This window comes from Anser anser (assembly GCF_964211835.1).
Source record: "Anser anser genome assembly, chromosome: 14".
Taxonomy (NCBI): Eukaryota; Metazoa; Chordata; class Aves; order Anseriformes; family Anatidae; genus Anser; species Anser anser.
In genome coordinates, this window is record NC_139735.1 from 8,807,490 (window position 1) to 8,824,291 (window position 16,802).

At 43.9% G+C, this 16,802-nt stretch overlaps 1 protein-coding gene across 15 annotated transcripts in view; it reads right to left on the reverse strand.

Annotated features, from left to right (window-relative positions):
- The window catches only part of EBF1 (EBF transcription factor 1), a 312,296-nt gene that overhangs the window by 277,313 nt on the left and 18,181 nt on the right, over positions 1-16,802 (reverse strand). For all 15 annotated transcript variants that reach the window (XM_083799058.1, XM_083799062.1, XM_083799060.1 and 12 more), the window contains exon 6: positions 15,926-15,994. In XM_083799058.1, the coding sequence (XP_083655184.1) occupies positions 15,926-15,994 (69 nt within the window). The remainder of the gene's footprint in view (positions 1-15,925; positions 15,995-16,802) is intronic.

The window sequence follows — 16,802 nt, forward strand, 5'->3', positions numbered from 1 at the left end:
AACACCCTAAAGAGCTTTCTGGTTAATGGAGAGCTGCTGCTGCTGCCATCTGCCCCAGGCACAGGGCAGCACCATGGCCCCCAACCTCAGGCATCGCCCCTGGTGCCAGCCAGGCATCCTGCAGGGCTCCTGCACGCCAAAACCTCAGAGGGGCTGAAAACAAGGGTTCAGTGTCCTGTTATTCCAGGCAGTTCACTTGTGAAGCCTGGGGAAAAAAAAAATAGAAAATAGGGGAGAACTCAGTGAGAGGTGGGAGGCTGCAGGACTGGGGAAATAAGCCAGAAAAGTTCACCCAGAGTCAGCGTTAGCCAAATGAGGGCACCCCAACATGTCAGAGCTCCTCAGGCTTTTCCTGCCGGCACTGAGAGCCAGCTGGCCATAGCCCACAGGTCATTACGGGAGCTGGGACCCGAGGCACGGCCGTGCTGCACGCGGGTGCTCGCCTGGCGCAGCTGCAGCACCCCGGGGTGCTGCTCGTGCAGGTGCGAGGCCCGGAGCAGCTGCAGCAAGGAGCCGCTGTGCCCCGCAGAGAGACGCCTGAGTGACAAAGATAAGGTTCTCCCAGGAGAAAGGAGGGCACTTTCTTATTAAAAAGTAGACTTTAAAGTCCCTCTGCCTGGGATAAGCCTGCCCCGTTTATTTTCCATGCCACCTAAGTGCATTAAAACACACTAAAGAACTGATGCTTTTGTAAAAAAAGGGCCAAACCATGAACCCTAAGAGACCTCAGCGCATGAACAACTCACCAAGCTGTGAAGGGCTCCCAAGGCAGTCCCCAAGCCTACGTCAGGTCCAGGGTGAGGAGAAAGGTAAGGCCAGAACTCCCAAAAAGTGTGTGGTGGATCCTTCCAGTGCTTCCGTGATGCAGGGCAGGAACAGGGAGCTCCAGCCCTTGCATCACTGCTCTCTCAACTCTTTCTGCTGGCCCTTATGGGCTAAACAAGCTGAGCCCTGAGCCTTTCACCACACACACAGCTGCTCAGAGCCCAGGTGTGGGTGCCCACCCCTGGGTGCTGCTGGCAGGGGGTGCCTCAGAGCCAGGGAGATCCCTCCAGACAGGGGCAGCCACAGCACGATGGTTTTCGGCACCAGCACCATACCCTATCTACATTTGTCCCCTCCTTACTACAGCATGGGAGCATCAGATTTAAAAAAAAAAAAATCAAAGGGAAAACATTAATAAATAATAATCAAGATCATCTGCAGTTTTAATGATAAGCTATTTAATGAATTATAAAGTACCTATAACTCAAAGTATGAGACTGTACATTGTCAAAACTGGCATTAAAGTGTATGGAGATAATTAAGCAATAATGACCTCCGCAGAGGGCTTTTCCTGGGAATTAATGACCAGTCGGGAGGAGCTGATGGCTGAAGGCACAAGCAAGGGCCATTAACCCCAGCTGGTCATTAATACTCAGGAAATGCCCCACGCTAAGGTTGTTATTGTGAGTATATGATAAAATAAAGGGGGAGCAATTATAAATGCCTGAATCTGGGGGCTGCTCGGAGAGGTGATGGTTTGGGGTACTCAGCTTCACGCCTGCTGGGTCAGCCACCCCTGGTGCCCCCACACCAGCAGCACTTAGGGGTGCATCTCCCAAACCAGCCCACTCTGGACCCCCTGGCACCAGCACTGGGGGATCCCCCCAGCATGCAGAGCCCGCAAGGCATCTTTGTGACCAGAGCAAAGGCAAAGCATCCCAAGGGCAAGGTAAAAACAGAGGTTTTGTTTCAAGTCCTATTTTGGATTTGCAATCCTCACACTATAGCAGCAACAGAGTCGGAGTCGCGGGCTCATGGTTGAGCAACACCAGCCAGCCTTTAGGGGTGTCACAACCAGCCCCAGCCCCTATCCCGGCCTCAAGCTACCCACTGCTTGCAGCGGGAGCCCCCAGGCTCAACCCAAAAGCCTAGGCACAGAATAGCCCCTTTTCAGCTCAAACCTGCAGGCGTCTCTCCCCAGCCTCACAATGACCTCAGGGGGACTTGGAGGAGCAGGACTGTCACCTTTTGGTGGGCAGAACAGCTAAGGCCAAGATGCCTCTATGCTGGAACACAGCTGCTTTTCCGCAGGGTTGTTTTAAATGAACCTGTGAGCAGCGAAGGAACTTGAGTTCCCCACCGTAGGCCCTCTGGCCATTTATTTACCCCAGTGCTGTCTTCTTGAGCTGAAAATGCGTAAATGTGCTTGGAGGCAGCAGTCTTGTAAGGCTTTGCCCTGCAGGATCACAGCATATGTACGTTTTCACCTACACAAACAAACTCATGATGGTTGTAAACATTCCCAAATTATTGTCTGTAGCGGCCAGAGCAGGTTGCACTGTCTGTGAGAGCACAGCAGCAATGCTTGTTGGCAAAATAAAGGATCACTTTAAGTTTCCTGCAATCTGGAAAGCAACCCAGCGCAGCTCCTCCGTTGCAGCATCTCTCCTGAGCTGTTTACAGTCCCTCAGAAGAAAAATTAAGTGCCTCGCTGGCAATACGGAGTTTCCAACAATTATATTTTAAAAAACAGCTACTGGTTAGCAGAATAAAATCACTACATAAGGAAAATTAGCGCTTGTTAGTACACGTAATATTCAGAATCATGAGTAGAATAAAGGCAGCAGTGCAGAAACTGTTATCAGCAGAGAGAAAATTATTCAAGTATGCATTTGAGTAATTCTGCATTTTAATTTAACCCTTTGAAACATTAATCAAACCACGGCTAATTATAGGAATTAAGGAATTAAACGATGGAATCTTCTAAAAGATATTATTTAAAAGGCAGTTTACACAATTACTTGTATAGATGTTTGCTTTAAAGAGGGAAACATTTCTACTGTAATGAAAAGGGTCTTAGAAAATTAAATTAACAAGGGGGGACCAGGCTGATATGAAACTAAATTAGCATCAAATGCAAATTACAGGGTACTTAATGGTAGAAACAGGTGCAGAGCAGGTCTCTAAATGAGATAAATGAATAAAACATCCCTCTGCACAAATGTGGAAGCTGACACAAAGTCAATGATATGAATAATTCAGCAGCCTCAACACTGCTGTTGAGGTCAGCTTTCCTTGACCTTTGAAACAGGAAGTAAAATTCTGTCCAAATTTGAGTGACTGGAAATGCAGCAGTTATTTGTTGAAAGAAAAAAAATAGAAAATCCAGATTAAAAAAAAAAATACAAAACCACACTGAGTATGTGTATACATACATATAAGACAATAAATTGAAACACTGAATAAATGTATCAGCAGGAGAAAGTGCAGAACTGAAAACCTATAAAATGCTAGATTGACAGTGGCTGCAGAATGTTTGTTTCAGCCTAAAACCCTAAAACAATGTGTGTGTGATACACGAGCGTATTTAGGTCATGGTATGATCTAAGCATGTTCAGAGCTAAATGGTTTCATCTTTCGAAAAAATAATTTAGTTGTGCTAAAGGGGATATTAATAGAGTCAAAGTCATTATATTTCAGGCATTACAGAAATCAAATCATATAAAAGTATCTGTTCAAAGCTGAGCAATCAATCATTTCCTTTCCTATAAACTTTTTTTTTCTTTAAAATAAAGGAACTGGAAGACTTCTTTTCTGGACTTTCAACATGAGCTACCGATTGAGTCACTACTTCATTTCAAAAATTAAAAAGTCACACTATGGGACTATTTGAAATGTAAACCATCCCAACAACAGTTTGCAGCAAAGCACAGACTGTTTGCATGTGTGCCAGTGTGAGAGAACCCTTAAATGAAGAAACTTTATAGATATATCTGTATTTTATACAAATTTTTAATATGTAAATAAACTATAAATACAAATTCTTGTATTCCAAAGAATGAACGCTTCTGTCTCTTAAAAAGATGGAAATCCAGAGCAGCTACATTAAATCCAGTGAAGTATCTCCAATTTTACATCCTCATAACCAAATGAAGAAGATTTCTGCACCTTTCCCTGTGACAGAATACTCAGCTGAAATCATAGGTCATATAATTTCTGACTAGATGTATGGTCCTAATTTCAAATTGAATTTGGCACTAAAACAGATTAATAAGGTATGACAAATAAGTAATTTCTCCAAGCTGGAACGAAAGGAAGAGCATCACCCCTGCAGCTTGTCTTCTATGGCAACAAAAGATGTTAGATAAGAGAAGTTCTCTCTGCTGCCTCTTTTGTTGTATCAATCTCTTTAGGAGTTTACCTGCTTACCTGTCATCTGCAGAACACATGCCTGATATCTCTTACTGGGGGGTTAATTTTATTTTATACATTTTAGGCAGGTGGAGCCCAGCAATGCCCCTGGCAGGGCAAGTTTTTGCACCAAGTTTTGCGAGGCGCTAAGGCGAGCTCTGGCAGCAGCCACCCTGAAGATGCACATTGATGCGCTAAACAAAATCAGCCCCAATATTGCATAATAACATGTGGCAAACGCAACGGCACTTATCTGGGGGCTGGGTTCAGGGCTGCGCTCAGCGCCGGGCTGGTGTGCAGCGTGGCTCCCTCCAAACGCCAGCGATGAGAACCCAGCTGGTTCTCATTTTGAAACAACCAGTTTCTCTATCCCCAAGTGCTAAAGAAAATAATCCCAGCAATCCATGACTACACGCTTTCACAGGGACAGCAGTGAGAATTTGATTGTGGAGATAATTAAAGTCATTCCTGAAACTTCCAAGGAAAAGCAGCCGGGGGGAGGGGGCAACAGGGGCACTGATGCTTAAATTGAGCCAAGCAACCAGTTTGGCTTGGGAAATGGGGCTGGGGGGCTCCACTTTGGGGGAATTTGTTTTCCTGAAAATTCTCTCTCCTGCACTCTATTGGTTACAATATTTGCAAAGAAAATGTAATAGACTGCGGTGAGTAGGAAGATTAGAGCGAGGTTTGGAGCCTGGATGTTCCTAATTTGGCAAGAGCATCCAGAGGGAAATGCTTTCGCATTCTGGTAAACTTGAATAAAATTATGTACAGCCACTTCGATTAGAAGGGTTTAAAGGGAAATGATACCATAAAAGCAATAAAACCAACTGCTATCTGCTTCAAACACTGAAAACATCTTTTTAAAATTAATGTTTCCTGCAGCCCTGCCATGAGTTAGGTCTGAAATAATTTTAATATTAACAACACTCAGGAGCAGGTCAATCTAGAGCCAGCCATGCGACTGGGTTAGTCCTCTCCATCGTTCCAAAAACGGTGGAGCAATTTACACCACCCTGGCTGGTGTAAATCAGTAGGGCATTGCTGGCATCAGGAGAGATGCTCGGATCTGTGGATCTGGCAGCCCTAAGAAATAATCATAATGATGATGACAAAAATAAATAAATAAATAAAACACCTCGCTCCAAGCAAAGCTAATTGTACAGCCTCTGTGTCACACATCTGCTCTGACCCTGGTCATCCTGAAATGGGTGTGAAATTCGGAGATGGCAAGAAAGAGTTTAAGGCACTTGTAATCTCTCCGTCTGCACTATCTGCCTTGAGCAGGAAGGAGGGATCCGCTCAATGAGAGCTATTCAGGGCCTCTCAATTAACCTGATTAGTTCAGCACGCCGCTCTCATGAATGACACCTTATCTTGGAAACCAAGGGAAAAAAACTTCCTTCCTCCTGGAGACACCCACGTGCCCGAAAGCCGGAGAGCGGCACCACGGGGTCGGCTCCCCCAGACCCACGGGTGCCCGGGGACCTGCGGGTGGGTGGTGGAGTCTGGCCCCCAGGTGGCCCCGAGCTGGGAGGAACCCCACTTTTTGGGAGCCAACCATGCACACGATGGAGTCTGTGGGAGCGGGCTGCAGCCCTTAACCCCTGCAGTGCTGTCAGCAGGTTAAAGGGAGCGCAGGCGAGGAGGCGAAGCCCCCGGGACCGCCGCCGTGCTGAAGTGTGTTGTAGTCTGGAACTTGTTCCATACGTGACAGATTAATGAGCGATAACTGTGTTTCCATGGCAAAAAGCATTCCCAAAATTCTCTTTTGTTTCCCTGAGAACAGTCTCCTGTATTTTTTTTTTTTTTAAATCACGCCACTTTACAATAACGCAAATATTAACTAACGGCATGTTATTCTTTCAAGTGCGGGTGGCTGCGAATGTCAACAATGCTGACTGTTATATACCGACTCCAAGAATTAATCACGGAAAATAGGTGTCTCAATTACAATTATCATACTGAAAACTCAAATTTATGAATGCCCAGCCGACTTTGAAGGCATTTATTAGAAAAACTCCGATGACTCGGGAAGTATTAATGCACTAATGACGCATTAGGGCATGATGTATTAATGTTCTTGTAATTTCTGACAAATTAAGTTACCATTGTCACAGCAGGGCAATCCTTTGGAAAGAAAAAGAGAAGTTCCTCTCTCCTGCCACGCGGGATACAAGACGACAATTTGCGTGCACATAATGGGGTTTTGTGAGGAGTTTTCCTCCTACGCCGTGGTACAGTTTATTTCATTTTTCAGAATGCCAGAACTATTGTTGAGCTCACTATGCTTTAAAGTAAATAAATGCACAGATAGATAGATTAGAAGATAGATAAAAGGCATGAGTAGCCAAGGTCTTGCCCTTCCTGATGAGGTCCTTAGGGCACAGACTGCCTCTCAATACCGCTGCGCAGCCCCTCTTGCAGCATCAGTGGAAGCCTGACCAGCCCAGCAGGGCCTCCAGACCCAACAGTGGCACCAGCCCATGGTGCCAACAGAAACCCAAGACCACGAGATAAGAGAAAAAAGGAAAAAAAAAAGTTTCTGTCAGAAACCTCATCTTGAGAAATAAATTCTGCCCCAGAGCCCAGAAAAGTCCCAGGTTACACAGGGAACTCCGCTGTAATGCATGGGACTCCCTTGTTTTTCTCAAAAAAGCACCAAATCCTGACACTGACAGTGGGGCACAAAACATGGCCAGATCCTTTCTCTCTCCCCCAGCCAAAACATGCCACAGGACAGGCACATGTCTATGGCCAAATCTTGGCTCGCGCAGGAACGTGCAAGCGATGCAGAGGCGCACAGAGCAGGCTGGGGGAGACACTAACATCAGGTCTTAATAGCTCTGAGTGTGGCTAATTTTCTTCTTCTTTTAGAGCAAAGAACTTTATAATGAATACAGAATACATTTCTCCTCTTCTTGTGTCATCTTTCTACAAAATCTGAGCTAGGTAAAGTGGTTTTTAACATCCACTTATCAAAGTGACTTAACATCTGGGAAGGCAGCCAATGGTTATGTAGTGATGCAGATGCCAAAAAATCCAACTGAAAGATTATATTCAGGGAGATTACGGAGAAGACCTGACTCAACTGGGTGGAAGTGGATGGTTATCCTGGTCAGGAAAGCCTGAGAGGCTCCCAGCAAAATCTTGGAGAAAATTATGGAAAATGATTACATTTTGAATGCAGTTTCCTTTTAACCCACTATAGCCCCTGCCTGTGTCCGGTACCAAGTAGTTTTTCCAAAGCCAAGTTCTGGAGTCAGTAAATGAACAGCTTTTCTCTCTCCAACAGTCATTGAGACAGCACTAACAAGAAGCAAATCCTTTTTTACTGCTGGTCACTCACAGGGGGATACTAATTCTTCCTAACGTTTACTTTAGATAATGTTTAGCCTTTCCAGGGTCAAAATCATGTCACTTGGGGTCTCTCTCTTTTTTCCCTTTTTTTGAAAAAATGAAAAAAAATTAAACTTCGAAAAATGACCTAACCACTGAATGATGTGATTAGCTGAACCAGTCTGCAACTCTGATGAGAGAGTCAAGGTAAGAGGAGAGCCAAGAAAACCCAAGTGGCGTGCAGCTGGCTTTTGGACCCTACAGCACTAAGGCATTGCAGAATCACCTTTTTTTAACTCCATTTTTCATTTCTTTCTGGCCTGGTATAGGCACTGGAAGAGTTAAAGAAAACAATAAAAGAACAACTGAGTGTACAGGGTAGGATTTACTGGCATTTACTTTTAATCTATGGTCCTTTGCTCTGTGGCTTATCAGCCCTATGTCAGCCCTTTTTCCTCCTTTATATTTCACGAGGGGACCCACATGCTGGTACTGAGAGACAGAGCCCAAGTGTCTGTAAGCTTTTTGTCAGGTAAAAAGAGAAGAAAAAGGAAAGGAACAAGAGGAAAAGCAAAGCTAAGAGGCATCTATTAGATGTCACTAGGCTTTTGTATTCATGTCAATGATTCAGGATTAGAGTATTTGAAATAATCTTATTGAGAGAACTCAAAAGCCCCACAGAGGGAAAGCCTGCTCGGGAGCATATGGCAGAGCAGCGGACAATATCTTATTAAGGATGTGTTAGCTAACACCATTACTTTTTATATTACATTACAGAACTATTGTGCCTCAGACGGTTAGCAAGATGCCGTAGTTGAGGAATGCCACTTTGGACATCACCGCATCGGTACAAAGCCAGCCGGACCCATCCGGGTGCCTGCTGCGGGCTGTGGCTCGGCTGCCCCCCTGCCCCGACCGCCAGGCAGGGGATGGGGACCCCGCTCCTCACCACGCAGGGACACCAGATCCCAGACCCCATTGTCCCATCACAGCAGGGGGCACGGGGCAGCTCCTGCTGGCTCTCCATCCAAAAATCCCAGCCCAGTGCCAAACTGGCTTCTTGTCAGATTAAAGGAATTTAATTTTGTTATAGTGAATGCTGCTAGCCTAAAAAAAATAATAATAATAAGTCTCTCTTTTCTCTTGGACAAAAGCTTGTAATTGGAGAAATCACTCTTTTTAAAGTTATCTTCATCTGCCTACACCTTTAGAGGCAGCAAGAAACCAAAGACAAAACAGCACTGTTCATAGCGCTTCAGCGGCTGCAGTGAAAGCCTCTATATCTGGGTCACCTTACGACTGTCCAGTATGTAATTTCAGTGACTTGAAATAAAGACTTGTAATAACTAAATTTATATAATTCGCATATTAACTGCACCAGAAAATATGTTTTCACATTTCCTATTTCCCAACACTATTTTTAAAAAGTGGGTAGGAAATTATTCGTTCTGCTTTAAAAACCTCTAAAATACTGTCCTTAGCAAAAAAAAAAAAAAAAAAGTAAACATTCATTTGATACAGTAATATATTCTGATCACAAACTACCTATGCAAAGTTGCTAATGGGACACACTGGGAACTTTGTATGGATTTCTGTACTTTTCCAGAACTGTTACAAAAAAAAAAAACACCTTGATGCTACAGAGAAAATTCATACCAGTATTTACCATTACTGCTACAGGGACGGGTGCTCTCTGAGGACAACGTAAAATCCATTTCTAGAAAATTTTCTCAGTCATGATTTACACAGAAACCTACAATTGTTTCCTCCTCTCTTTTAACTTTATTGGTCGCTATATTAAAAATATTTACTTTCAGCAGGCAAAAGCGAACTTGAATTTAGCATAGATATTTTGGTAGATGTGGCCAATTACTTATAAGAATACATTTCAGCAGCTAGAGCATGCAAACATTTATGACTGCTCACGGGAAGAAAACCACTCATACACCCAAGCTCCAACAGAACAGAGAGGGTTAGGTTCTCACCCAGTAAATGCCGTGGTAGATATAAGACACTTATTTCACGTTCAGAACAATTTCAGCTAATCTGCATTAAAACTGAGGATGATCTTTGAAAGTACCTTTTCCTATTGCTCTTATTCGGCTAGTTATGTGTGCATTACCATTGCAACAGCAAATGCAAAAATAAATCAGGTGTTAAGAAGAGACAGTAAATTTGCCCACACTAGAAACGGTGTGTACATCCATAGGAGGAAAAAGCCAGTATTTTTTCCCCAAAGAAATCCCCACTCTTGAAAACAGAAAATCTGACCCTGAGCTGTGCAGGGAGGTCTGTGCACCAAGCACAGCCACCCTGCTTCAAGACACAGGTGGAACTGATATTAAGGCACAGTACACAAATAGTACCCTTTGTGAGCAAAGGCAAACATGGCCCAGCCCATGCCCAAATTCATAAGGTCTTCACAATCACCTTCAAACGCAGCAGGTCCAGCACATCCCACGCACACCCAAATAACCTCTCTGGACTGACAGAGCGCGGGAAGCACGGCTGGCCTAGTCCCCAGGAGCTCTCGGTAGGCACTAAAGATGACAGCCCAATGCCAAAAGCAATCGAGTAAACTGGTCTTCAGCTTCCCTAATCCCCAGAAATTCAATGCAAGACTAAGTTTTTTGTTCTCCACAGAAAAATTTGTAAACTGTGTCAGGAGAGCCACTTCGGGTATGGGCTCATCAACCTGCCTCGGGAGCGCACAGCGCCCAGCACAATGAGCCTCCTGTGTGACAGGAGCCCCTGTCACAGCACCACCATATTAAATAGTAATAATCAGGCATAGCATCACAGTGAAATAAAGCCCAAAACGCTAGCTGCAGATTCAAAAGGCATCACTGAGAGAAGCAAGCAACTATTAGAGTAGTGTGAAATGTTTGCAGTGAAACCCAAAACCGCATAAAACTTGCCTGGTTTGGGGTTTTATAACAAACTGAAAACTCAGAACAGGTTTTCTGAGAAATTCACAAACCTCCTGAAGTGAAGCTGAGACCAAATTAAGGTTTTGCATAATAGTTTTGAAATTATATAAAAATTCCTATACTCGGGGGTGGGGGAGGAGAAATGAAGCAAACAATAAGTGGGAGCTGTTCTGACCCTGACCAAGTTCACTCAACCCCAAGAGCAAAATAAATGAATTTTGGAGCGGCAGAAGTACGTGCCAACCCGCAGAGACTGAAACCGAGAGGGATTTTTGCAAGGGCCCTCGCAAAGTTATCCCCAGCTCTGGTGATTTCTTCACCAGGAAGAGGACGGACACTATTAGGAGCCCTGGAAGAGGCGCGAGCATTTCGGCCTGATTCACCATGTGAGAAGCATCTACTGATCAGAGTCCCCCATGTATCTCACAGAGTCTCAAAGTGCCTTTGGCTGCCTAAGTCATGTGGGAACTGTTTAGGGTAATGCTTTTCAGATGCGTCAATCATAACCAAGTCCTCGAGGATGTTTGCTGGCGTCCCTCCCCTCTCAGCAATGCACGGGTTCACAGGCTCCGGGAGCTCGCGTGAAATGCTGGAGGCCAAATTCTGCCCATCCTCTGTAGGGGCCCAGAGGGTTTCACCAGCACAGCTGTGAGACACAGCCCCACGCGGTGCCCAGGGACCGAGGTGGGATGCTACCCCCAGCCTCCTGCAGCCCCATCCCCGGGGGGGAGCAGGACACCAGCACCTGCCCCCACCCCACCACGGCTGGGTTCAGCCACCTGGGCACAGAAAGCTGCTGCAGGAGGCAGTGATTGCCACATCCGCCCAACAAGTGCCTTCAGGGGGAGGATGCAGAGAGGGGGATGCAGCCCTGCATGTCACTTTTCCACCTGCCTGCTATTTAGGATGAAAAGATGATCGGGCCTGTAAAATACAATCCACTGCACAATGACTTGTAAAGCAGTATAACGGAGACATTGAAAGTCATTCACGCCTCTTTTCATGCCATTGCACAATGAAATCCTACCCACAAACATAAAATTTGTCAGGTTAAGGCCTGAAAGATCTCAAAAACATCTGTAGGAAAGTCAGCTCCCTCTGTAGCCGCAGCGGGTGGATGTGCTGGGGAGGGATCACAGGCAGCCCAGCCGAGCATCCTGTACAGCAGGTGTCAAAAATGCACAAGCCTTCCCGACACGTGCAGCAGGCCGTGCATTAAAACCCCTCCATGTGATCTGATAATAAAGCAGAAAGAATATCACAGCCTGCAGTCTGTAAGTTCCCACCCCTGCTCCATTGACAAGAGCTCTGATCACCCTGGAAATGCATCAGCCACTTCTGCAAAGCCAGAGGGAGCCTTATTCCTCAGCAGCAGCACTCGAATTGGCATATGAAGAGCTTCAATGCCTTGGCTAGACCAGGGCCAGGAGGGCCCCTCGCCCTTCCCATGCTGGGCACAGAGCCCCTGGGCAGCTCCAGCACAAAGCCCAGCATCCTGCACCCTGAGGGCATCTGTCCAAGAGAGAGATTCCTGAAGTAGGTCTCATCCGTATCGATAAACCTCAGCAAAGTCAATTTCAGGTCACAGCATCAGCCTACTCACGTACGGTGGGACGAAGCAAGATCTGGGATGGAGCAGCAGTTGCCGCACGGGCTGCTCACAGCCCCTCGTCCCTGCAGCATCGCGCCCTGGGGTGCAGGGTCGGGGGGCAAAGCACGATCCTCAACGCGGAGCCTTTTCCGCCACTATATTTGGGATTGCGGTGCTCATTTCTATTTTATCAGTCAATAGGGCTCCTGTTTTACTGGATCCAGCCATAAAAGGTAAGGAATCCCCTACAGGCATGGGTAACACCACTAAATACTGGTCCCCACAGTGGTAAATTGGGTTTAAGAGTTTGGAACAGAACGGCGAGAGAGGAGCCTCTTTCCTGAACCAAGGAATAATCTAAAGCCCCACTTTCTCCCCTATGTGACTTTTGTCATTATCATCTTTTCTGATTCTTACAAAGCAAACCTAATTAGGAAGCTCTCTCATTAGTCTTCCAGAAAAATTAGCACAGCTTATGCTAATTACTCCTGTAAAATTTAATAAACTCGTTGAAATGGGAATAGTCTAATGAGGTTTTATTTATTGAACTAAGATAACTATAAGGAAAAAGGTTAGGACACCAGGATATCCAGAGTGGTAATAAAACTACAATTTATTCAATTTCTTCACAGGAATTTTATTGCAAACCTTTTAAATTCAAATATGAGTTACAATTTGAATGTTAAATCAATCTAGAATTTAATTTAATAACAGGAAGTGCTCTGTGTTTTCTTTAAGTATGATTACAATACAGCCCTGCTACTGTACTTGTAGGAGGAATTGTGCATTTGTATTGTGACAATAATACCCCTTTTAAAATGAGTTCCTGTTCATCAGAGCTTCATCTGAACACATGTAACTGGATTAGTGATAAAATATACAGGCTATGCTAAGAAGATGATTCAGATACACACAGGTTTCCAAGAAACTTCCTTGAAATGACTGCTCTCTATAAGCATAAGAGATTTATTTTGTTCTCCAGAGAAAATTTAGATCGCTCTACGAGTATAAATTTCTTTAGGTCCCTTTCACTGCTATATCCGCTGATACTATAATGGGGCAAACTATAAAGCAATTTTACAAAGGATAAAGTCATATCCTGTTTCAAACGCAACTACAGATTTTTTTTTTAAATCCCACATTTTGATTAAATAAAAATATGCGATTTACTTTTCATATACATCTAGGGTTTGAAAAAGAACACAACACATGTAACTTTGAAGTTGCCAGAGAGCCTCTTCACCAAGTTAACTAAACCACCACAAAGACTGAGCTCCCTCTATCCCAAGTTTCTCTAGCCTCATCAAAGAGAATTAATCAATCCAAAATAGTATTCCGGCATGTAAGAAGAGGATAGCATTTCCATGTAAGTACATATGTCAAAAATCCCATAGATAGATTTTATTGTAAATTCTATGTTAGGTCAGACTCTGTGGATTTGTAGGATTTGATGCAAGAGTTAGATTAAATCCATAGGCAAGGCTTTATCAGACTGTAAGGCATGTGGGAGTGCTTTAGCCCAAATGGTAAATGAATTCTGTAAGCTCACATGCAAATAAAAATAGCTAAATATGGTTTTGCATATCAATTGACATAATAGGTTAAAATTGTGTGCATGCAGAAGTGACAATAGAGTACAACTAAACACATGTGCTGACTTGTGCAGGCGTTTTACTGTTAGAACAATTTCAACGGACTCATTTTAAGGTAAAAAGGCTCCACATAGATCGCTTCATCCTTTCCAAACCAAAAGGGAGGAAAAAAATGAATAGGATAAATGTCACAAGAAGCATCACTAAAGCCACTAACTGTATAAAGCACATACTTATTTGGCCTAAATTGTTTGAACTAGCCCTGGCCAAGAAAAGGTTTTAAGTACCCTACTGGGACAGATGCGAAGCGGCAACAATAGAAGCCACACTAATGCAATCCAGGTAACACAATCCTGTTTCAAAAACACGGGGAGGGCTAATTACAGTACTGCTGAGTCAAATTTCTTATACCACTGCAACCCACAGGAACAGGTCAAAATCAAATGTTATTCAAACCACAGTCATATCAACCTTCTGTATCAAAGTCACAATTTAAAACCAAGTGAAGAACTTAAAAGCTTAACCCATTCACCAGCCAAATGTGATTTAGTACAGGTGGTGAAGTAAGGCTTGTAAGATGAGCTTTAAATCATGTTTAGTTGTGTTTTAAATATACTCTTCAGAATTTGAATCTTTTGCATCGATTAATGTAAATACTGATAAATTGATCACTGCTAGGAAGTTAAACCTGATTTTTCATGTAAGAGGTTCCCTCTTTTTATAAGAAGCATGTAACAGACTGCATCTCTGGCTTTCATAATTTTAAATGATTTGCAACTAGCAGTTTTGCATACTAGATAGTTAAACAAAATATTTCTGTAAACCTGCCATTAGCATCTTAACATCTCACTTTCCAGTACAATGAAAAATTCATGTGAATTTTGTAGCTTTCATGTCGCTCAAAATGCCACTCTAACACCATGTTTATAGTGTTCAAGTCTGCAGCATGCTTATAAAACACATCTCTATACAGATTTCACAGTGGGTTTTTTTTCCCCAGCTTTCCCTGGTGCTACCTAATGCTCACAGAAGATGAAAATGCGCCTAGTTAAAATAGGTAGATACATCTTCTGAGATTTAAACATTCTCGGGATTACTGATTATAGCTAATCAAAACATCTGCAATAAGCTTCCAATGTCTGCACTTTCTTAACAAATTCAACCCATAGCTATCAATCTGGCAGCCTGCAGCAGCACAGTGCCCAGCCAGGCTCTGCCACCCCCCTCCTCCCTGCCTGGCACTCCACACACCGAACCCCTTCACCTTTTGTCATAAAACCGCACACACTGGCACGGAAGGCACTTTGAACCTCATATAGCAAACATTAACTCAGACAATAACGCCAGGAGAAGCACACCACTCTATACTCCCGCTCCTGTATGCATAGATAGTTTCCCTTCAGGGTCCCTGTATGCGCAGATTAGCGCAGTGGTATTGCTTGCGCCAGCTGATGACAGACAGATTCAGTACTTCATGGCCATTTAACTCTTATAGAGTAATGCTGCATAATAACCTGGTTATTGCGCACGGCTTCGTACAATGATTTTTGACAATTAAAATGTAAAAATGACTATTTGGTACCATTTTGCATAATTTGCAAGCACAGAAACTGCACATGGCTCAGAACAACTAAAATAGATGTATTGTGCTACAGTGATTTACTCGGTGATGTCAGATTAGCAATATGGATCTGTTTAAAAACACAATAATTAAGATGGGCAAAAACGAATTAATCAACTGACAATACAGTCAAAATAGTATTCCAACCAAAGAAAATCACAGGAGAAAAAACCCTTAGTTTGCAGATCTATTTTTTTAACTGTTTTTATGCATAAATAAAAACCTTAAAATGTAGATGGATTGCACCCAACAGAACTACTGTAGCTAAAAGTGATAATGATTCAAACATTTTTCAAATAAAAGTTAAATATTTATAAGCACCCAACCACATTTCATAAATCACAAACTATTATTATTTTATTCCTGAAGCTTCCCTGGCACAGCATGTGAATTGAGCCACAGAAAGTCAGAAAGAAAAATCTCTTCTTTATGCACATGAATCAGCTGCAAGCACTGGAGCCCTCCAACGAGCAGGTCGCTCCGTTAGCCTCCATATGGCCCTTCCATGGCAATCGCGATTGCAAAGCACAACTAATTTGGTATCAAAAACAAAATTTCCTCCATATATACTCCTAATTCTTCCCCATTAGCAGCACAGGGCAGGTGTTTCATTATAATGAGGAGGAAAAAGAAAAAAAAAAAAAGGCAAATCGAAGGAAACAATAGCAGTCCTTACCTGTCAATTATCACTGGATCTGATGGAGTCTCATTTCTGTTGCCACAGCTTTTCTTGTCACAACAGCGGCTACAGAGCAAAAGTGAAAGGATTTAGTGCGACCATTACACTGTAAAATCATCATTACGAACATGGTGGGTTCAAATTGCCGGCTAGAGTTACCGCTCCGTCCCTGCCTGGAAATCAGTCAAATGCAGTGGGTCACATATGGGTTAATTACTGTGTTTAACTTCTTGCACAGCTGGTTAACAATGGAAAATATAAAAAGAGAGGGGTTTTGCCCCTTTCACAAATAATAATTCAAGGATCATCCGAAACAGGGAGACCTGTCTTATTTGTGGTCTCTTATCCAGGGGGTTTAACAGTTGTCCCATATGCATATGCACTCAGAATAAGGTGCCTTTTCTTTCATGAACACAGCTTTTACATTTGCTTACCACTTACGTTATGTGGCCGCACAGTATTCCTACTTTTACACAGAGCTGAAGTCTCAGCTGCTGGGAAATCTCTCCCCAAAATCCAAAAGCACAATTATTCTCCCTCTAAGAAATATTTCTGTTAAGTGGGGAGCTAAAACACAAGCACCACCGGGCTGTTATGTGGGAGTGTGCCTGTTTTCCTGTTTTTTGGAGCATGCTGATGCCTGCTCGTGCCAGGAGAGCACCGTGCTGCGGCTGGTGCCCGCAACGGGTCGGGTGCGAAGCCGGCACTTGAAGCACCAGCTCCGTCTGCCAGAGCCTGGCGCCATCGCTGCCCTCAAGGCTCAGACTTTGAACAAAGGTGGCTCGGCGTTTCTGCAGACATGTTAAATGGTTGGGATGAGCCCTTGTTGTGGGGACTGGCCATCAGAGCCTGGCTCCTGCAGGGAGCAGAGACC